At 35.2% G+C, this 24,014-nt stretch overlaps 1 protein-coding gene across 1 annotated transcript in view; it reads right to left on the reverse strand.

The window, feature by feature from the left end:
* RP1 (RP1 axonemal microtubule associated) overlaps positions 1-24,014 on the reverse strand; it is a 168,078-nt gene that overhangs the window by 18,004 nt on the left and 126,060 nt on the right. Inside the window, 6 exon segments of the mRNA XM_042808614.1 lie at positions 10,190-10,338; positions 11,745-11,871; positions 14,313-14,551; positions 18,719-18,971; positions 21,763-21,902; positions 23,236-23,368. Coding sequence (XP_042664548.1) covers positions 10,190-10,338; positions 11,745-11,871; positions 14,313-14,551; positions 18,719-18,971; positions 21,763-21,902; positions 23,236-23,368 — 1,041 coding nt within the window.

The raw sequence follows: 24,014 nt of genomic DNA on the forward strand, positions 1-24,014 counted from the left end.
CACACATTCAAAAAAAGATCCCCAAGCAACAAAATAACTTCAGTTCTTTCCTTCCTTTGATCCATTTTTAGTGAGATACCTTTAACTATTTTCCTCATTTTTCATTTGTGTGTGTGCGCGCGTTTGGGAACAATTGCTTTAATACTTCCCTAAAAAATAATTGCCAACCTGTTGTTGAATTACTCAGCAGCTTCTTCTAGACTGAAAAACAGTGTTATTCAAAACCAACTACACTGCATCATCTAACCATCAGGCTGTGTTGTCATATGAAAGAGGAAAATGAGAACAGCAAGCTGAAAATAATCTTAAGAAAAAAAGTGTTAAACACTTGAATTGCTGTTCTGCCTTATGATGAGGTTTTCAGCTACTTGGTGAATTTAGATTAGCAAATTCATAAGAAGGAAATTAAAGTTTTCAGGATAAAGATGTACTCCAGCAGCAAAGTGCATACACTGTAAGGACTGAAATTCTTGGTGGACTGCAGGAATGCAAGAAAAGAGCCTTCTCTTTACATTTTTCATAGTTAAGTCAAAAGAAAAAAAAAAAAAAGTAAAGTTAAATGTCAAGATCATAATTATATTTTATTACTTACTGGATTTATTTCATGACTGCACACCACTAATCTGAACTCTTAATTTTCTTTAATTGTGATATAAGCTTGATCACTTCTTTATTCTGCCTTTACCTGTACTGATAAAGATGCAGCATTATGCTCGTATAAGCATATAAATGCTTATTAAACTGTATTAAAATGTACAGAGGCGGAGCACAAGCGAAAAACACAGACAAACTTGACAAAGAAGCATACAGATTCTTGTCTCAGCTAGTAAAGCATTCTAAGTCCCCATAATCTGAAAATTTATCTTAAAAAATACTAATCTCTTCTTTACAGTTATGCTTATATTAATCCAAAATAATTATTTCATTGGAAACAGATAAAGAAGTTCTTGTCAAATTATAATCCTTGTTAAACTAGAATTCTTTTTAAGATAAGAGAGTTCTCCAAGGATGGCTAATTTAATGACACTACCACCATCACTTCCAAAAAAATCTGCTGTCAATGAACCACTTTCGGAAAGGAGAGAAGCTTACAAATGAAGAAATACACACAGAATATTCTGCAGATTTTTAAACTTGTGCTGTCTCCAAAAGTAGCCTAGTTGGGTCTGACTTGCACTAAGTTTGACAGTTACTAAATTCTATTAAACTAGAAATTTCTTCACACAGCATCAGCTAAAGAATTTGTGTACCATTCTCCCTAGTGTCCAACCAAAAGCAGATAGTAACTCAGGTGCAGTACATAATTTGGGTTACTCATAACCTGGATAATTCACCTACAGATAACAGTTTCTACATATTGTTAAAATTTGAAATATCATTTTTCCTTGGAAAAGATGTATATTTTGGCTAAATAAACATGAAAATGTCAGTTTGTTTTGCAATAGGCATACTATCTCAGCATTTTTCAACATACAGTCTCAATGTGCTCATTTTAGAGCATATAAAATCTCAGAAATTCATGCTAAAATCTGCAGAAAATTCAGCCATGTCATAAATTAAAAACTGAAAAAAAAACTATGAAGTAGACTAGGAATTTTGACAACTGAGGTAAACACATCTCACAGAAAAGTTTACATTTTGTCTTGCTGTGTATATATACAAAATGTAATGAGCTTTATTGTAGCCAAGAGCCAAAAAGAAAAAAAAAGAAGCAGCAACTATAATTGTTAGAGATAGATGACTGATTTGCCAAAGAGAATTTAGTTGCCAAATCTAATCCACTTTTCACAAGCTATCTGCAAATAGAGAGATTTCAATGTAATATTAACTAATTTAATCGTTTTTAATAATTTATTTCTGGACTCATTTCAGATGATGGACTACTCGCAAATCAGAATAAATATGCAAGCCCAACATTTGCGTAGCATTGCATCAACACGTCTTAGATGCCAGAAAATACTTCCTCTCTTTACATGATTTACAAATGAGGACTTTTTAAGTCACTGAAGGCTTAATTCTTTTGCAAAAAGAGAGAAGGAGAAAACACAGAAGATAGATAATCCTACAGGATATTAAAGCTTTAGAAACTCACCTTAGGGAAAACAGTGCTAATATTTGTTTTAGTTACTACTAGCAAATTGCATTTGAATGAAGAAGTGTCATGTTAAATATTGATAATAATACATATTTTCTAATTCAGATGGTCTTATATGGAATTTGCTCAGAATAGTCTGAGCAGAAAGATACTCCCCAAGATTGAGAAGTTGAGACAGGCAATGTGAGAGCCTGCATCATACCTAGGATAACTCCTCTTGCAAAACCTGAATTGACGCTCTTCAGATTTTTCAGGTAGGAAAATAAACACTGAATAAAAACAATCATGCCAGCAACATTTTCAAACTACTGAAAGTTTAATCGTTGCTAACTTCCTTTCAGATTGTTTCTGATTGCTTCTTTTCACCCCTGGACCTGTGTTCTGAACATTTCCTTGTCATCTATAACCCAGTTCGGCTTTATTTAGTGCTCTTCACTGTTAGTGCTAGCCACACATCAGTCTGTAGCAGTTGCAATGGCTCTTGTAACAGAAGAAACATTTCAACAAACACTATGTAATATTTACCTTTAAAAATGCCAATCATTTCATAGACTCAGTACTGAGAGCTGATGGTTGGTTAATGATGATATTCCCAGCAGAACTGCAAATGGCAAGTCAAGACACACCATATGCTTAATCTCATCAACCTTTATGCACAAGTGATTTGCTGTAATGCTAATGTTACTATCATTTTAACAGGATTTTATTGGAAAAGAAGTTAGTGTCTAGATAAAGAACCATTTCTATTAAGCTTAGAAAACTTAGTGATTTTCTGCCTGATTGTTTTGACCTCCCTTGTTAATCAGGAGATAGTCCATTGAAGTCAAAACAGTTTTAGAACTGAGAGGCAAAATAAAAGCCCCAGTAACACTGAACCTGAAACAGAAAGAGCATCTGAACAGTGTCTGAACATTCCTGTAGAAGGAAAAAAATATCCCTTTTCAGACTCAGGTTACATGTGCTATTCCAGTTATGCTGAACAGAACTACACTATCCTGTTCCAAATGTTTGCTTATTCCTACTTCTGCTTAAATGGAGATTTTCACCAGTTTAGCTTACCACCATAACCACAAAATCAGCTTGTCTCCAGCCAAATTTTAGCAAGATAGGAAGTACAAAAGCCGAAACTATTAGTAACATTCATTGTTTAAACTAAAAAAAAATGTTTGAATGTACGCCACTATACCCGCAAACTTTAGGGATTGGAACATCAGGTAAACAGTTAAAATAGAAAGAACTGATTGTAGTGAGCTTTGTGAAAAAATAAACAATACATCTGACTGTGGCCTCAGCATCTTGCAGCCTGTGTTCTGTACAAATATAAAAAGCCAAACCTGAACTTACTCATAAATTCAAACATTTTTGCAAGAAATTTTTTTCTTTCATGCAAAATTCTCATTTGGAAATTCATTGAAAATCTTTATGTGAAAAAAATTAAGTGTTCAAATTACATTAAGTGTTCAAATTGTACAAATACAAATTACAATGAATGCACAATGTGAGGTTTTCTGATTGTGAGAATCCTTCTTTGTTTTTTGGCTCAAAGCTTGCTTCCTGAGGTATTTCTTGTGATAAGACTCAGAGTGATTTGTTGAGGAGGCAAGTGATGGGTGCTAACCATGTGACAATCGATATCGCTTTGGGAACATTTGAAAGCCCCTTCCTCCAGAGCTGCTTGCTCTGCAGAAGAGCGGAAGAGAGTGCTCAGGATTGTTTGCTGACAGAAGATCTGGCCTGTGACTAAACAGCTCCAGCTAGGTTTGGGAAAATTGGGGAATGATACCATCGTGTTCTGTGAAAAACAGGATGCAGATGGGCATCCCTGCTCCCTCTAATTTGCTGGCAAGGCCTGGAAGATGGGAAAAAAGGACTTTCTGCTGAGATCCCAGAGCCAGAAGCTGCCACTCCAAGAAGAGCTGACTCAGCAACTTTGGATTTGAGCTGTCATTCCAAAGACAGCTGACTCGACCACTTTGAAACTATTGAAAAGGGGCCATCATTGCCATGGTTGTCGTTGTCATCAACAGAATAACTCTGCCCGATGACCCACCACTACTGAAGATCAAAGACTGAACTACGAACCTCGCTGGATCCATGGTGGTGACTATGTCCCTCTTGCTTCCTATAAAGACTCCTTGCTACTTCTTTCCTATCTTTTCTATCGTCCTCCTTCCCTTCTCCAGTACCCTTATTCATAATAGTGTCCGTCCTTCCCTTCCCCATTTCCCTAATTAAGATTTGCAATAAACTGGTTGGACCAACGTATGAACCGTTGTTTCTTAATCTCATGCCGGGTATACGATATTAAAGGAACCTCCTCTCCCTCCTACAAATTGGAGCGAGACACTGTTATCTCACAGTTATCATGATTTATTCATTTTCAAAAAGATCAGTTCAAAGTAAATGAAAGAATAGCTATAGTAAAAATGAATGAATGAATAAATAAATAAGTAGATAGAAGGATTGATAAATAGATAAAAATAACCATACAAAAACTGACCTTATTTGTTTACTATATCTGAAACAAAATCTTTGTGAAACAGTATCTGTATGCATAGAATAGCAACAGGAATAAGGAAGAATAGTATAATCATCAGCAGATCTAACAAAGTTGTAAAAGGCATTTCATCCAGACTACTGGTAAAATATGCTTAATAAAATGCAGCATGACTTAACAGAGAGCTGTGATATCAGCTACATCTTGATTTGCAAACATACATCATATCACACAAATGAATTAAAAAAAAAACAAAAACAACACACATACAGAATTTAAAAGGTTCACTGAGCAAATTCAAATCCTTCAGGATCTGATGCAGCCTGATTCTTGGACTCAATAACAGTCCAAATTTCAGATCTGGTTTGACAAGTAAGTAAAAAAGAGTTAATATAATTTTCTTCAACCTTATGAACCCATTTGATTGCACAATGCTTTGAGTAAGACAGTGTAATCTAACTTTCAGATTACTCAAGCTAGTTGGGCTCAAGCTGACTGATAAAGGGAAAACAGAGTGTCTAATTAGGTAAGTCTGCAACTGCAGGTGTAAACAGAGTACATTTTCAAGCAGATTTTGAACTGAGGCAAGTTCATAAGCCTGTGCTCTTTAATGTTTTTATGAGTTTGCTGTAGGAAAACAAGATTTCAGAGAAGATGTAAAAACACCTGCTAATTATGACACTTGAAGAAGGAGGGTGCTAAATTAAAGAGTCTTAAGAAAAGATTTGTGGGAGTTAATAAACCACTGGAAAGCCTACCCTTCAGTGACATAAGTATTTAAATGACTAATCCATTTAAGTTGTCAAAAACAAGCATAGAGCTGTGATTATTGTCCTAAATACTGTCAAAGATGGTAGAAATTTGTTTCAAGAGGACTTTCCAAGCTGAGTCAAAAAATGCAACAAGATCCAGTGCTTAAGAAGTCAAAGATGGACTGATGCTGGATTCTGATGACGAACACACAAAATAGTGTGTGTTCTTCTATCTAAGAATATCTAAGCTCTAAAACAACTTTTCAGCTAGACAAGCTCTTCATCACCAGAAGCTGTTGTATCTGAAAACCTGAGTTGGGTATGTTTTTAAACCATTAACGTTCAATAAAGCTAATTTAGTTAGTGCTGCACATAGGAAAAGTGGACAAATAAACTGACTGCTGAAAAATGCAGGCTTCTATTGCCAGTAACTCTTCTGAAATTTATGATAAATCAAGCTAATAGTCAGCTGCATTTTATTTCAAAATTATTTTTTTCATTAAATATCAATGAAATAATGTTGCATAGAACTAATTCACTAATTCTGTCCAGCTAAAAACAGATCTATGTAAGCCAATTTGTTAATTTCACTGTTATTTAGGGAAAGCATCAGGCACCATCTGAGGATAATTCACTTAATTTTTAAGACAAGTATCCCCGCCAAAAATAAAGAATGTAACCACCTCCTGGAAGCTCCTGCATTCCTCCATTTCCAGAAGAAAGTCAAATCATCACGTTAGAATAAATGTGCACATTCCAGGCAACAAAAACTGTGATATGTATTTCACTTTTAGAAAACTAACATTTACTTTTGAGCTCTACATAGACAGAGAACAGCTCCCCCCCATCCTCCCAAGTAATTAATTACTATTAATTATATATATATAAAATAGTTATTTATACATCTCTAACCCAATGCTCTGTGTTACTTAGAATACCCTGAGTTGGCAGAGACCCACAGCATCACTGAGTCCAACTCCCGACTTGTCATAGAACCACACAAAATTCAAACTATGTGTGAGAACACTGCCCAAATTCTCCTTGAACTCCAGCAGTTCGGGGCCATCCCCACTGCCCTGGGCAGCCTGTTCCATGCCCACCGCCCTCTGGTGCAGACCCTTTCCCTCATCCCTACCCACCCCTCCCCTGATGCAGCTCCATGCCGTTCCCTCATGCCCTGTCGCTGTGACACAGAGCAGAGCTCAGCACTGCTCCTGCGCTCCCTGTGAGGAGCTGCAGCAGCCATGAGCAGGCTTCTCTACTCTGGGCTGAACAAATTGATGGACTTCAGCTGCTCTTCATTCATCTTGCCCTCTAAGATTTTCAACATCTTTGCAGCCTTCCTTTGAACACTCTCTAATACTTTTATGTCCTTACATTGTGGTGCCCAAACCTGCAGCCAGTGCACGAGAGGAAGCCATATAGCACAGAGCAGACAATCCCTTCCTTCATCCAACTGGCAGTGATGGGCCTCCAGAGCATGGTTTATACTTTTCTCCTTACTATTTCTGAAAATCTCCACCACTCTTTCCTTTAGCTTGATGATATTCTGTATTTTTCTAGTTCCTATCTCAATAATACTTCTGCTCTGTGAGCAGACCATTTTACTGTTCACTTCTGTAACACAATATGTTGGCCAGAAGCCTGTCACTATGATTAATACATTTGGGCCAATGGCGTTTTGCAATTATTTAATCATCATGTCAGGTATGTTTTTTATAAAAGAATGGTTTATCTGCATTTATACGATAGTGGTATTCTTGACACGATGTGGACACTTCAGACCAATTTCACTTCATAGTGGCCACAGTATTGTGTCCCCCATTCATGACCTTTTTCAGTGTATTCTTTCACACAGATTTTTTCCTGAAGTCATTTTTATAAATTGCCAATATTTAATCTGTGAGTATGGAAATGGAACACCAACAGTCACCTCTCTCTGACAATTTTTGTATGTGCTGCAGTTACCATGGTACCAACCTGAGCAGTTGATGTCTAAATATAGGGCAGAATAAAGGATATATCTCTTCAACAACTAATAGGATGAAGTAAAAACTCACAGAGATTTTACAGTTTCAGTAACACAGAATATGTAATACTGGCCTTTACACAGATACTAAAATACTTAAACATCAGTCATTACATATTCAACGTAGTTTAGCGTTTTGATAGAACTGAACTGAAAAAAAAAAAAAAAAAAAAAAAGAAACACATTCTGAGAGGGGATTTGTGGATAACTCAAAGCCATAGGATAGTACATACAGCAAGTTTAACAAAGACCACCTGAAAGAAGTGTGAAGAATTTCATTAGCTGCAAAACACTGGGTAGCAGAAGCAGCGGGGAAATACAGTAAGACTGAGATGTTTTCACGCTGGGACTTGATTTTTACAAAACACATGCACTGAGTGTACTTGGTTCAGGAAAGTGTTTGTAGCCAGTAACATTTATCAGAATTGAACTGACTCATGAAGCATGAATAAATAGTATTAGGAATTCATGAAACCTGAACTGCATGAAGAAATGTGCCAAGATTGCTTTGCCTGTCGTTGTAGCTTTTTTGGAGAACATCAAATAAGGCATCAATGTCACAGCAATTTGAAAGAATACAGCTCTCAAAGCATTTGTCCTCACACTCATTTGCCTGAGTAGATCACTGGAAGCTCAGCCATCTTGGTGATGGAGTTACTCTCTCAGACCTGGGGTGAACCACAGGGAGTTTCCTAGCGAATGAAAAATTTCAAGCACAGTACTTAATCTAACAGTTATCCAGTGTTTTTACAGATGTGTGCATTTTGTTAAGATACAAAGCAACTTTTCAGATATAGGAAGCAAATACAGCCTTTTACGGTCTTCTAACTCAGCCCATGTAAATAAAAGACCCACTAAATAAGATAAGTATATCTTCAATTCCCTGCAAAGTCCTCTGCATATTTAAATTTTTCTATGCATTTCTGCATTGTTAAGCTGTTGTTCGTAGAAGCGCTGACATTCTATGAGACTAACACCATATTTTGATGTGATTTCTAACAGAAACACTGTTCCAGTTTGCTAGCTGTTACTGTATAGTCAGGGGAAAAATTATTGCAAAGAAAAGCACATTTTAAAATGTCAGAACAACTGTTAAGATTCAGAATGCAAATTCCATGTCTGCTATCTGCCAAAATCCCCCGAACCACCAAGTCCAGATTCTCTGACTGCAGGGGTGCTCAGCACAATATGTGATTGGGCTGGTACAGAAAGAGACATTCTACACTTGAGAGTCTTTTTGGAGATTACTTATAATGGGAAGAAAACATTGGGAAATTTCCAACAACTGCCATGAACAAAATGTTGCTGCAAAGGCAGGAGTCTTGCTTGCAGAAACAATTTATTCTTTCTCAATTAGACAAATACCTTTAGATTTAGAACTCTGTTTTCTCTATTACATATCTACAAGCAATTTCTTTTCAGTCCATAAAATATTCCTGTGCTAATATCTACTTACAAATATAATACCATGTTGCATTTACATACTGCTCATATGAAATGTCAAATAAGGAAAGAAGAGTATTGGGCATATGCCAACTCAGCCTCTTATCCTGCAAAAGAAAAATTTTGTGTCATTGAAAAGCATAAGCAAATACTGCAAGAGTATCCTTCAGGTTCTCTTTGTAGTTGGTTTCAGGGTAGAATTTCTACATAAGCATTTCTGGTCCTCTTCTTTAAAAATTTCATTGCTCACTTGTGGAGTTAAGATTTAAGGAGAAATCCAATAAAACTTACATTAAACTAAGTACTCGATGAGAGTAAAAAGGATTGCAGCTCTAAAATCCAATGACTCAGATAAAGCTTTTCAATAAACCATAATCGGAATTTCAAAATTAAGGAAGATAAATGTGCCTTTTAAATACTGAGCATCCTCATCCACAGATATTCAGTCTCTTACAAATAAAGATTTAAACTTTGTCACCTGCATTTCTACAGAAAGATTAATAGGTAAACTCTCTCTAATTTCTGTGCTGACAGTGCTACAGGGAAATGCATCTCCAACAGCTATTCTTGTCTTTGGTCTGCATCTATGAGCTGTACAGTGAAAAAAATGACTCTTTTTATGGCCTAAGTAACCTATGGAGGGCAGTAGTTCACTGTCTCCAGAAGGAGCAAGAGCCAAACTAAGAGGTAGGCTGGCAGCGAATGAGCCTTTCCATAGATCCTTTACAGAAAGCAGCCTCACCATGAAGACAGACAAGGGAAGAAAAGAGGTATCCAAGAAAACATTCCTTGTTTACTTTGGTTTAAACTCCCGTGACAACCCACTCCTGCATGCAGAGCACAGAATGCACCTGGCAAAAACACACAGAAGTGAGACCAAGACACTGTAAAAGAAAAGATTTTTCAACATGCTGGCTATAGGTATTCTTGGGCAAGGATTGTATAGAGAGGTCTGGAGTGTTTCAAGCAACTGCTGGCATTGCCAGTTTGTCTCCTTTCAGCTGCACCAAAGAACGTGGTTTAGCAGAGGTGTTGGAGTAGATGACCTCTGGAGGTCCCTTCCAACCCCTACAATTCTGTGATTTTGTGAAATGTAGTTTCTTTGACTTTACTGTCAAACAAATAGTCAGTAAAAGCACCGGCATGTAACCAAAGACATTCGATTTGCAAAATTGAACTTAAAATCACTTGACTGCTTTTCAGCATTGTTAGCATCAGTTACATAAGTATCAGTGACTTCCTTTTAAGATAGATACATTCATGGACATAATCGCAAACTGCTCTTTGTAGATTCTATCCTTCTCCTATCAAGTCCACGTAAATTGGACTGGGCTATAAAAGTACAAAATATCTCAGAGAAATGGTAAACATACCTTTCCTTCAGTGAAGTTATCATCTCCTTTTCTGATTAATTTTCGTTTACCAGTGTCTCCCAAAATGCCTTGCAGCATGACATACACATCTGCATCAGTTCCTGACCCAGGGGATGCTCCCGTGGTGATACAGAGAACATAGCTTTTCACTATTTGGAAAAAGAGATCAAAGGTTTAACAAAACGTAATCAGTTTTAAAAATATGCTATTTAATGAATTGCTATTTTGTCCCTAATTTCTCATCCTACCGAAAGTGATCAAGAGGTCAAACAGTATTGTTTGTAATGTTTGAAAAATAAAATGAAGAAGAATTGTAATAAAAAAATTATGTACTACTTTAATAACAAGTAAAAAGTTTCTGAGAGAAAGGAAAAAAAAAACACATCTCACTTTTTTTTTTTTTTTTAATAAAAACACATAAATAATAGTCTACCACATGCTTATATGTATTGATAAATAGTACTGCTTCATGTAACAGTTCCTAGGCTATAGACAACAATAAATTACTGAAAAGCACATCTCTTCTCCAAGTCTCACTGAGTTCAAATGAAGCTGAACTCCATCAGAATGATGACAACTTCTACATTTTCTGTGGATCACAGTCCAGCCTATGGTTAGCTGTTCTACCACAGTACCAGTTGCACTTATTGACCCCAGCAGACAATTTGAAGAAATACTATGTATCCTGTGATGTATCTAACAACTGATCAGTTGGTCATTTCTTGGCTGACCATGTTAATTTCCTGGTTGTACATCCAGAGAAACGCATAGCACACTGGTCATTTGGCCCCCAAAATGGAAAGAACATGACCAAAACTTCTGATCGAAAAAGAGGAAAAAAAAAAAAAATGGGGAAAAGTAAGAAAACAGCAACTTTCCTAATTTTTAATACTTATTAGAAAGAAAAGCAATATTTGTGAAGTCTTACATATTCATACTTTTTCAGGAAAAAAGAAAAGAAAGCGGAAGTATTTAAAAGGCAAAGTGCCTTTCCAGGGAATACTCCAGCAGGACTCTTCTCAAATTCAAATTCAAGGAGCTTCTGTTCAAGTGCTTTTCTTCAGAGTAGCTTTAAAAGCACAGGGAAAAAAAAAAAAAAAAAAAAAAAAGGCAAGGAATACATTGGTTGGGATACTGATCTAATCCCTTTACCTCATGGGAAATGCACAGAGGTGATTGCAATATTCTCATGGTAGAATATCCATTCAGAACAAGAGCTTATGCGTCCTTCACTAACTTTGGCATCAAATCCCCAAAGAAACACAAAACTAATGAAAGCAATTTGGTCTTGAGGTGATCAAGGCATAACTCAAATAAAGGAATTTCATGATGTATGAATAGAAGGTCACAGAAGAACGTGTGATCACATACTTTCTCTTTTACATGTCCAAAGTGATCTCAGACTTGGAATTCAAGAAGCACATCTAACTATGGGAACTCAGATTCTTATTAAAAAGTAAATACAAATTTTCTGCTAAATCCTCTGGCCTGCAGTGAAAATCTTAGCCACCATAACTAGCAATATCTTTTCCAGTGTTGATGATTTGTAACAAACCTGGTGGAAAAGGAGAATTGACTATGAGAACTGGAAGCTCAGCCACTCTTTCCCCTTCGTCATCTGCGAAGTTGCGGCAAAATGGAAATTCCAGAAGATTTTTACTTACTCTGTGTTGAAGTTTTACCTTCACAAAAAAGAAGAAGAAATAAATTAAACACTTCTTTTGCTCTAGAGCAAACTGTAGCAAGGCATACTACTGTAAAGTATGGAGAACAAACATGCGGTCTCAATTCTAAAGAAGAAGAGGAAATAATTTGTCTGAAATGTTTTTGTGTTTTTTTTTCCCAAAGCAACTTTTCAAAAGAGAAGAAAAAGATTTTTCCCAATTAAAAATAATTAAGACATTGTCAGCGTTCTTGCTGTAGAGTTTGTGCTACTACAGGAAGAACAAAATGATTTGGAATAGTTCAAAAAGCTTCCTTTAGTTACCTATTCGCACAGCACATGGAAGAAAATAAGTGTTGTTATGCCCATTTCAGCTTGTGATAAATGTCGATAAGTTCTAACATGTTTTTATGGCAGAATGTTTTCTCACTCTGAGCAATTGGAGAAAGAAAATGTGTTTCTGGGAAAAGCTGAAAAAACGAAATCAAGCACTTTTATGGCCTGCATATGTCTGCATGTCTGCATCACAGGAAATATATACTACTGAATATTTTGAATGTCTGTGAAATAAGTGTGTAAGTGTATATAAAGAAATCAAAGGGTGATACTGAGCTAAGCAGACTAGTCCTGTTGCAAGCAAAGAGATTTTAATAATAAGGCTTCTTGTGCTATTACACAATCAGTGACATAAAGAGATAAAAGTTCATTATTCTAAACTATTTAAAGATACAACCGAGAAAATATTCGTAAACATGTCTCAGATTGTAACCTGACTTTGAACAGAACACAGAAAATTCACTTATTGAAGAGATGTTTTTTTTTGAATGAAATGTAAAATATAACTATATTGCTTTTATATTAACATCTATATTCCTGAGCAGTTTCTCAAAAATCAAGTTTCGTTTACTGTGCTTTATTTCTTCAAGAGTTGAAAGGCAAGAATAAAGATGCATTTCTTCAGAAACAATTTTGTTTATTTATTTATTTATTTATTTCCCAGACATTATTTTATAATGACTTTATCTTCCTCCAAAAATTCAAGGAAATTACTTTGCAGATATGGTTCTAATTTGAATGTTGATTCCAAATATGGAATTCTGAAGCACCTGCTTGTAATAGAAGGTGGAAATCTCAGCCTCTCTATGAGAGAAGACTTGTATAATCAAAATAAAATGGCATAGAAATGACCTTCCTGCAGAGTAAATCTAACTGGCAGTGCAAATATTAATAACTCGTCTTTAATACTAATCATTATTTGCAATCTCTTATAGGTAGTACCTAGTAATTTCATACAAGGATTGAGCTTGTTCTGCAAAGGAATCCATGGAGTAACAGGAAATGCCTTTCTAAAACTCCTGTAAGATTCTATTTTCCTTTTCTTTCTTGTCCTATCCGATAAAAATTTACCTGTTTTCTTTTTCTACATAAATTATGTTGATATTTTTTTCTAACTCTTCTTCAAGCCCTTGTTATGAGCTAATGAAGTAAAGGAAATTAATAGATATCATTGCAACTGCAAAATTTCTGCTCTGATTTTTTTCAGTGATCCACCGTCTCCAAGAAGTAGTTTTAATTTTATTGATGTATTTCTTAGATAATTATTTCATCTGGCTTATGAAGATGAAATTAACTACCTGACTACTGGTTAAATGTCAGGAGGATAAATTCTCTATTTAATAGCATGTAATTAAGATTAAAATCTTTTTTTTCTCCATTTTCTAATGAGAACAAAATGCAAGTATTAATGGGATAAAGTGTGACTGCAGTTTGAAAGATGACTCCTTCCCTTAAATTTGTATCTATTTTCCCAGTTTAAGAGGATAAAGATACTTCCTGCATAGGAAAATGCCACTGTAATTTTAGTATAATGTCAGATTTTAGCTTCAGTATCTTAAACATCAGAAGAAAGATTGTCACTCTTTGCTATTCACTTTTCTTTTTCTGCATGTCAACATAAATGGCAGATGTTTTCATCAAAAGGCATTTCTGGTGTCTCGCTTAATTGTTTGCTTTGGATCACTGGGTTCACAACATGTAACACTCAGTTTGGAATTACATAAATACTGCAGTGCATGCCAGTGGCTCTAGTTCAAAAGTGAGATTGCAAGATGTGGTAAAGGCAAATCCGTATATGTATCATCCAGAAATCCTCTTAAGTTTACAAGCTTTTTGCTATCCAAAATTATTCTAATAAATATTTTGAACATTCTGTGAATTTACCACTCTACAAGCATTAAGTGTTAGCAGACCTGCTAATTTGTTTGATTAAAAAAAAAAAAAAAAAAAAAAAAGAAAAAGTAAGTTCAAAAGGAACTGGAAACTGGAACCAGTACTAACCACAGAACAAAAAAATTTTAAAAAAAAGAAAAAAAAATCCTACAACAAATATCTGACCTACTACTGGCCCTGCCTGTGGCAGGGTTTTGGAACTTTATTTTTACTTTAGTTTTTATTTTTTACCTCATGGCAATGCCAAGACTCTCCTTCTCCAGCTTCTTCAATTTCTAGGCGAACTTTAAATATAGTAGTGAATTTCTTGTTTAGTTCAATTGAAGTCTCATAAACTTGCTTTTTATTAAGGGATCCTTTTGGGAGTATGATTGAAGTACAGACACCTTTTCCACCACAAACAGTTAACGACATTTTAGGATTTGTGGAACTAGAAATATCACTAGTTGTGACAAAGACATCCCAAGTCCCTGTTGAAGAAAAATGTTAAAAAATAATTAAAGGGTTTGCTGAATATCAAAAATATTACATCAATTTGTAACAGGCTGCTAGTGAATGACTAGCAAACCATTCTCATCTTTGAGAGATCACATCACTGAGCTAGTCGTGAAACATAACAGATTCAGTTATTATCATTGATATATTGTACATACTGAGGAACAAATCAGCCTTTCTACAGTGATAGTTGATTCTTTAGAGGTGGAACAATCCAGCAGAACTAGGCAAATGAGGCTGCCAGCTTCCTATTAGAGACTGAAGAGCCTTGCCAGTTCATTGACATTTTTCAGCCTACAATTGTTTCCTCTGATAATTTTAATCTTTTTCTCACTAACTGCCGCTCAAAAGCAGCACATTTTCTACTACATAGTACTGGATATCAGGTTTTCCTTTGATCCAGGATAGTAACTGCATTCAAACTTTGAGGAGCTACTTAACCTAGATTATTAAAATTTGCTACATATAAACAAAATGCTGATAAGATAAACTGGTTAAGCGCTTGAAATTTGATATTAAAGTTATCATAACAGCAAAGCATAAAACCTTATGGATTTCCTTTATAAAGAAGTGATGTTTGCTTAGACTAAAAATAGTCCCATGTAACAATATAGGGCTTCGGAAACTTTAGGTACACAGAAAACACTCAAACTTAGTAATTTTACATTAGGAAAAATATTGAAAAATTATCTTAACAGAAACAAAAAATGTTTAAGACTAGAAGGAATCTCTGAAGCTCATCTGGTAGAACCTCTGCTCAAGCAGGGATACTCAGAGCAGGGTGCCTGGGCCCATGTCTAGGCATCTTCTGAAGATCGCCAACAAGGTGATTCCACAGCCTCTCTGGGCAAACTGTGCCCATACAGAAAAGAAGTGCTTCCTGATGCTCAGGGGGAAACCCTTGTGCTTCAGTTTGTGCTCATTTCTTCTTCCATTGACACAGGGCATCACTGGGAACAGAATGGTTCCATCATCTTTGTACTCTCTTTGAGGTATTTTTATACCTTGATAAGATTGCCCCGAGCATCCTCTTCTCCAGGTTAAATAACTCCAACTCTCCCAGTTCATCCTCATAGAAGGAGAGCTCCATTCCCTTGATCATCTTGATGTCCCTATGTTGGACTCTTTCCAGTATGTCAGAATCTCTCTTGTAGTGGGGGTAGAGCAGGACTGCACCCAGTACTGCAGGTGCAGCCTCACCAACACTAAGTAGACAGGAAGAATCACCTCTCTTGATCTACCTGCTATTCTTTGTCTAATGTAGCCAAGAATCCTGTTAGCCTGTAGCAAGGTCACATCACTAACTCATATTCAACGCTTTGTGTTCATTGCCTCTTGTCTTGTCAGTGGATGTTATTGAAAAGAAAATAATAACTTGTGTTCAAACTAAGAGTCAGGTTTGAAGCATTTAGTATTTTAAATATTCCATATGAATTAACTGTCACGTGGTGGTGCATAAATACTGCAGGCTGATAGCAGGTAGACTCACCAACTTCAGGATCAGATACTTTCACTTTAAAAAAGTCTCCCTAGCTTTAAAATGCTCTTAATGTTAATAGCCTATATGGAAAAATCAGTGTTATCAAAAACATGCTTTACATTTCTAAAGAAATCCTGACTTCTACAGAAGGGCTTTGGTCACCTGGGCTGGTGTAGAATTCACCGTGATCCACTGAGCTCTGTTTTTGCAAAGTAAGCCAAAGTATGGATTTTAATATTTATAAATGTTTATAAATATTTTGTAAACTGGGGATATTTTATTTTGAGCAATGGAAACAGTGATTTTCACTGTCCTATAAAGTCTTGCTTTCTAACCACAGCCAGCAAAACATTCTCTCTCCTTGTACAAATCAATTTAAATAAAACTGTTAATTTACAGCAGATGAGAATCCATGCCATGAATTCAAGACTGTGAAGCTAGAAAAACAGCACTCATCTAAAATAACTTCAGAAATTATGATTTTAATGTTAACCATAAAAAGCTACCAGCTTCAGGTTTGTGAACATTAAATACAAATGGAAACAGTAACATCTACAAAAAAAAATGAAAGTGAAATGAAAATTTACAGTATCACCTGTGACATAACTCACAGCTGTGGAGTCTTTCCACTTTCTACTTTCTAATTACCTAATAATTTCTCATAGAGCAAATACAATTCAATACTGACATTTACACAGATTAAATGTCATTATATTTCTCTTATGGGGGAAGATTTCTTAAAAGTATCATTTTTGTCTTACAATTTATTATTTGTTAACTCATTTCTTTTATTTCCTATTTGCTTCTGCTACTCTAACTACTTAAAGTTTTTCAGATGGAGATATTACCTTTGTTATTTACAAGTTGTACTTCTCATTGCCACATAATTATTTTATAACCTCCTACTTCTTCCTCTTATTTTCCCTGTTCTTTCAGTATTTCAGACTAAAAACTGCTTATGTTGTTACTGACTGCATGAAACTCAAACTGTATTTGCATTTCACATTTAGTGATTTGCAATAACTTCATTCCCACTAGTAATTTTTGATTTTGCTTCCCTTCCACATACTTTGGGGCATTAATGAAAACAGACATAAGATATTCAGTTTGTTTAGGGATTCTACCTACATCATCTTTAGTTCCACTTTATTGCTCCTGCATAGTCATCTATCTTTCCATATTTTTTTAAAGTAAATGGTTGAAGAACCTTCACTATTTGTTTTAATTCCTTTATAAAATGTGTCTCAGTTTGACATTTAGTTAAGTTCTGTTGTATCCGTATACTTTCTTACCTCTAAGGTATAGTGCTCTTTGCTGATCAGCCTTATTTCTAAATTCCTTTTAGTCTCTCTGCTTGTCTGTAATATTCTTCATAATTCTTCACAGAAGTATTATACACACTGACCAGAACTGATGTTGAATAGATTCACAACTGAATATAAATAATCATAGACTAAAAAATATTAGTCAATCTAAACTCAAATTTTTAGAGACTGTGGCTGTGAGAAGCATAGGATGGTGGAATCTTTCTACACACCTACACTCAGACACTAGAAAAGGGTGCAAGATTTCTCACACCTTTTAAATTGTCAGTGAAGAGAGAGCCGACAGACCCTGATCAGTCCTGGGCTTCTGCTCTAAATAACTGTTAGGAGAAGCCTGCCTCACTCTGTGGATTATGTAGGGCATCTATGGAATTCTTGAAGTATTGTAGTACAGTAATTTCTTATTTTGAAATAGACATTACTCTAGCTGCTATGTAGCTTAACTTTCCACATTATTCTGTCCTGTTGTCTCAGTAATAGCATTTTTGTATTTCCTAAAATGATATAAAATATCTGTTACTGGACAAGGTACAGGCAGCTAAATATAAAAATATATACTACAGCCATGTCTGCAACAATATAGAACTCTAAACATAAAATGGAATAACCATGAATATAGAAATCAATAATGGTCAATGTACAAAATTATTGATTGAGAATACAAATTCACATGTTCAGATTAGTTAAACTTTACATAATTTGGTCTAGCACTTCTGAGTCAAACTGCATAAATGGACCCAAAACATTTAACACTTCTTCAAAAAATGACAAGATGTGTCAGAGAGCTAAGAAATCCAGTCCAACGGCAAAATGTAAAACACTTATCAGGTTTGGTGTTTACATTATTTCTGAATTTCAATCCTTTTTTCATTAAACTGAAAAGGATATTGGGTCCAGGTCAACTAATTTTGCCATTTAAGTAAAAACGAAAACTGCAAAAAAAAAAAAGCAAATGCTTTTTGCAAACATATGAACACACAGGAAAATCTCATTCTGCTATATGAGTTTCTGCATTTCTTCCTGAGATTTCACCACTGTTGTAGGAGCCTTCTGCTCTGCACTGATTGCCATATGGAACAACCTACCTCTTTCTGCTTCAGCTTTTTTCAAGCCTCAACTAAACACACACTTTGTTGCTCCCATTCATTTCATCTCTCTGTTCTGCTAATTATAATTCTACCTACCAGGTCTAGAAAGTGTTTGGAGAGATAGTTTGAGAGATACAACTTACATTTAAGGTATATTATTTTTCTATTTTGGTTTTAGTCTTAAAAATAACCTGAAAAATTATCATGAAAACAAAAACCAGAAGTAAATTTGATGATTTTGAGTCTTACCGTGAATCTTTTCTGTTAGCATTTCATTCCTGACTTTTCCGAGTAGTCTCAACATTCGTTCCATCTGTGCATCACCAACTCCACTGTCTAACCATTGCTGGCAAAGAAATATATATTGGCTATCAGTCTTGCCTGATTCATGGATGACAATTTGGTCCAAGTACCATCCAGCTCCATAACCGACATTACTGTGCTCAACAAGCACTTTGCTTAATTGTCCAAGGTCTACTGCTCTCACCTCGGTGATACTGACCTGAGAAGTTAAAGATAAAATCAACTGCATTAAACTGATTAAACAACATGTTCCATCTTTTATCTATAGGAGCATGTTTGGAAAGACATACTCTTTTCAATACTGAAGTATCTTTTGATTTCTGACAGGAAAGAAAGATATTCTGATATTTTGAAATTTACATTCGGAGACAAAGAAAATATGTGGATCCTTGAATGTATGCATTATTTTCTTTTTCATGATTACTGCATCCCAGGCTGTATTAGGAAAAGTATCCCACTAGTACACACTAGAAAGAAATCTCAGATCTTCTGTAAGATCTCTCAAAACTTCAACCTGTTCCTTGTAACTGAATCAAAGGGAGTCCTCGAAAATTCAGGACTGGTCTTGTAAATTGAACTTGGTTTAAATAAGGCATTTTATTAAACAAAAAATGTCAAATTACTTTATATTCTAAGTTTTCCCATTTGAAAAAATGCTGTATTATTCAAGTCTGAACTGAAATACTGACAGTGTTGATGACTATGCAAACAAAAGGATGATACTGACATTAGAAACTATAAGCAAGGCTGTGCACGCATACAAGCAAGAATTTATGTGCTCTTTGGATGTAAATAGACATCTGTTTAAATATTGCTACAGCTAGTAGCAAACAAAAGCTAAATGGCAACTGCACTAGTGCATGTTGGGATGAATAAATTATATGAGTGAGAGAATGAATGTGTTCTGTGCAAGAAATAATACAAGCGGGTGGGTAGATACATGGGCATGAGTGTGGGTGACATTAAAAAAAAATGCAGATGGATAGTAGAAACAGATGCTGTAATTTTTATTTGTTGCCAACCAATTTGCCACCAGGCAGGAAAAAGCATGACAACCAGAAAGCAACAAAAAAGAGATGATTTTTAAAAATTATTGTGTCATCTGGTCCATTCCCTTGGCAGTGTGGAACTACTTTCCACAGTGTGCTCAGAAAAAGAAAACATCAGAGTTATTCTCCATATCACAGCCTTAGAGCTTCCATCATTACCTCGTTATATCCTTGAATGCATATACAGCCCAAAATAAGATACAGCTGGGAGAAATATCTTGTAAATAACTTTTTGGTAACACTCACTGCCTTTTGATTTTATTCTTTATAATTCCAAGCCAAATATCATTTTTGTGTCATTTACATGACCCTTGACTTAGAGGAAATAGCCTGTACTGATAATATTCATGTTCTTTCACAGCTAACTCTGTCTGAAAAAGGAACCTATCATTAGTCTCATTCTTTGTGATAATAATTAACAGTCAGTATCTAATTGTGGTCATAATCACTCATTGTTATCAGTGAATTCTTGTAATAATACATTAAATTGCCTACTCCTTCAGTATTAGCAAGAATGTACTTTTGGTTGATGCCATTTTTTTTTTTTTTCTACTCAGTATAAAGGCATTTGGAACTGCATTAAACACACTACCGAGAATGTAATCAATGAATGACAACAGGATTTTATTTAAATTGACTTACTTTAGACAGAGAGTAAGCTAGGCAAAATTACAATGCCCACTTATTTAACCCATTAAACTGGTGAAAAAGTGAAGACATGATTACTTGAATGAATACAAACTAGCTGTCCTTTCCACAGTCACATATTTGCTTATACTTCATGACATTTTTCTGTCTTACTAGTTTTTTTTTATTTTCCAGTCTTTATCAGTCAAGAGAAACCCTTTCTCTTATATCTCAGTTTTCCTTAACTTTGTCTTCTTTGCCTGTCCACTCAATATTTTCCAGGGATACTGTCTGTAAATACTATTTGCTCTTAACATCTCTTCCTTCCACCTCTTAGATACTGTCAGTATATCCTCACTCCAACATTTTTTATTACTGTATTTTTTATAAAAAAACCCATAATATTGCAAGTAGTATGTCAGATAGCAGATGCATTTAGTACTGTTACTAACAGTTGTCAATAATATTTTCCTAGGGAAGAGCAGAGAAAGAGGGCAGATATAGGGAGAAAATTCTTAAATATAAACTCTCTCAGGCTTTACCATTGTGGTTCAGAGATTTCCTGAGCCAGAGGTTATGCCTTTGCACTTAACAATTTTTTTCCACTAAAATCATAGAATCATAGGGGTTGGAAGGGATGTCTGGAAATCGTCTAATTCAACCTTCCTGTTAAAGGTTGCCTACAGTATATTGCACAGGAAAACGTCCAGACAGGTTTAGGATATTTCCAGAGGAGATTCCTTAACCTCTCTGGGCAGCCTGTTTCAGTGCTCTGTCATTCTCATAGTAAACTTTTTCCTTTGTTCATATGTGCAATATCTTTTTGCACCAACATGCATCTGCAACTTGTAGCAGAAATTAAGACAGAATAATGATATACTGTGTAAAAATCCACCTCCTTTTGTTTTGAACTTGTCACCTGCAGTTTTCATTTAATGTTCTTGAGCTCTCATATTTCATGAGGAAGTAGGATTACTGATTTTCTCATTTTATCTTTTTTTACTTCCTGTCCCTTCATCTCAACATCCCTTTTCCAGGCTAAACAGTACTTGCTTGTTTAATCATTCCTCGTACGAAAGATGCTTTCATAGAATCATAGAATGGCCCAGGTTGAAAAGGACCTCTAAGCTCATCTATTTTCAAGCCCCCTGCCATGGACAGGGTCTTTAGTAAGTAACATGTATTTTCCTCAGGTTATACCATAGCATAACATCAGTACCTGTTCTTGACAACAACAACAAAAATGTCTGTGAAAAAAAGCAATAAAATGAAACATTTTAAAAAAACAGTTAAGGAACATAGCTAACTACTAACCTGTCCTTTTTCAAAACATGAGTGTCTTAGTCTCCTTTTGCAGGAATCTCCCTGCTCTCCAAATATAGTTATAAATATGTCTGCGTCAGTTCCTGATGCAGGCAACGTTCCTGTATGAACACTGACTGAGTAAAGAACTTCTGTAATGAAAAATCAGAGAGACAAAAACATTACCAAATCAGCATTTTTAGCAATGTAATTACCAATCATTATAAAACAGGGTACTCTAGGTGTTTCATTATGAAACAGGATATTCAAGACCAAGAACTGAAGCTTTTGTACTTGACATTAATGTTTTGTCTTTTTCTAACTTTGCTACTATCTCACAACACAGTACAACACTGGAGATGATATGTCCTTCATGAATCAGTACAATATTCCATGCTTGCTATTATAAATGAAGAAAACACTTTCTTATCCAGTTGTCACTGAAATCAACAGAAAGAACACCATTCATTATGTGAGGCTTTTAACAAGCCTTGAGTCCTTGCAGATTAGCGTTCTTAAATTGAGATAGGCTAAACCAATGTAATGACATTGTAACATAGAATGAACACAGATACAACATATACATGAATGAAATACGCTATTTGTTTTGGATCAGCTGCATTCTGTTTTAGTCTGGCACTTTGATAATTATGTCCACCATTAATTAGCTGTTCAGGAGAAATGGTGACCATCAATTAATTTGTTAAGGTTCAGCAATTTATTTGGATATGCATCATTATTATTCAACACAAAGGACAGCTTGCCATGACTTGCTGATGAGTTATGTAGTATGTATTGCTTGAGACAGTAGGACAAAGGATTTTTCTCTTTATGGTTTCTGTGAACACTGTGAAGATTTTAATGTTTTAATAGACTATTATGATCAAGTTAGTTAGGTGGCAAATGCAAAAAAGTTTGAAGTATTTTAACTAAGAAGATGGACTATTATGAATGAGGTTTTTTTGCTAAATATTGTTTGAAATGCAGTCAGAACAAAGGAAAATTTTATCATATTTTCAGATGCAATGATTAAATGAAACAGAGCTACTGGAGCAGAAAAGAGGTTTGGAGAAAACTTCAACAACTTCTTTTTTCTTTCTGTGAATCATGACATTATGTCTATACACGTGCATTTTTAAATCCATGATATTGTCCCTCACCTTATGTAAATCAGTCTTTTTCTGAACGTTTCACTAGACATATACTAATTGGGTTTTACAGGTTTCAGAATTTCAGATTAGTGCTTAGACTAGTGAAAACAAAACGTCAGTTGCTTTAAAACAGATTAAAAACATATGAGCAATACATGTTACTAAAGACTCTGACATTCTGAATGAATATTTAAAAATCATTTTGAGTGATTTGTTTTATAATAAAATGCTTTATATTCTTGCTCATTGTGCTTATTCCATTAAATAGTTCACAACTTTGTATGAGTGTGTTTATGTATTTCTTTACATATTTATTCTTTGTTCAGCAACATACCTCTGAGTGGTGCTTTGTCTGGTCTGACTGCTGCTAGCTCTGTCACAGTCTCAGATCCATCTTCTCCAAACAGATACTGGGCTTCAGTGGGAAAGCTCAGTTCCTGTTTAGTGTCCAGATCTTTCAGCCTAAGCTGCAGAAAAAAGTAGAAACACATCTGCTTCTCTGAAATACTGTGCTTTTTATTTCCACTCCCAAAGAAACCATCTTCTTCCTTTTTATAACACACACAATCTTTGTAAAGATACCTCATTCTGCATAAGGAGAGCTACAATAGTGCCAGCCCCTGATTCTGCAGCCTACTTATATCAGCACATATATGGCACAGATACTGGGAACACTTATAGGAAACCAAGTTGTAGTTTAACCTGCTGACTTATTCCCAGCCAGTTCATGAGCAGCAGCTGCCCCCTCACATCCAAGTGTCCCAGCTTTATTGCTCAGCATGACACCATATGATATGGGATATCCCTTGGCCTGACAGTAAAAGAAGCTGAAAAGTTCTTGATTAATGTAAGCACTACTCAGCAGCAACTAAAGCATCAGTGTGCTCTCTTAAATCCAAAACATGGCATCATACCATCTACTGTTAACTCTATCTTAGACAAAGCTAGGACAGAGGTGAAGGATATAGATTAAATTGTCTTGTACATACTTGCAATTTCAGAATTTCAAATGAATAACTACACTTAGAGCACCATTATATATGTTATACGTTATATGTTGTTATACGTTATATGTTGTTATATGTTGTTATACGTTATATGTTGTTATATGTT

This window comes from Centrocercus urophasianus, unplaced genomic scaffold, assembly GCF_019232065.1.
Source record: "Centrocercus urophasianus isolate 14NV4802_14NV808 unplaced genomic scaffold, USGS_Curo_1.0 seq_11, whole genome shotgun sequence".
Lineage (NCBI taxonomy): Eukaryota > Metazoa > Chordata > Aves > Galliformes > Phasianidae > Centrocercus > Centrocercus urophasianus.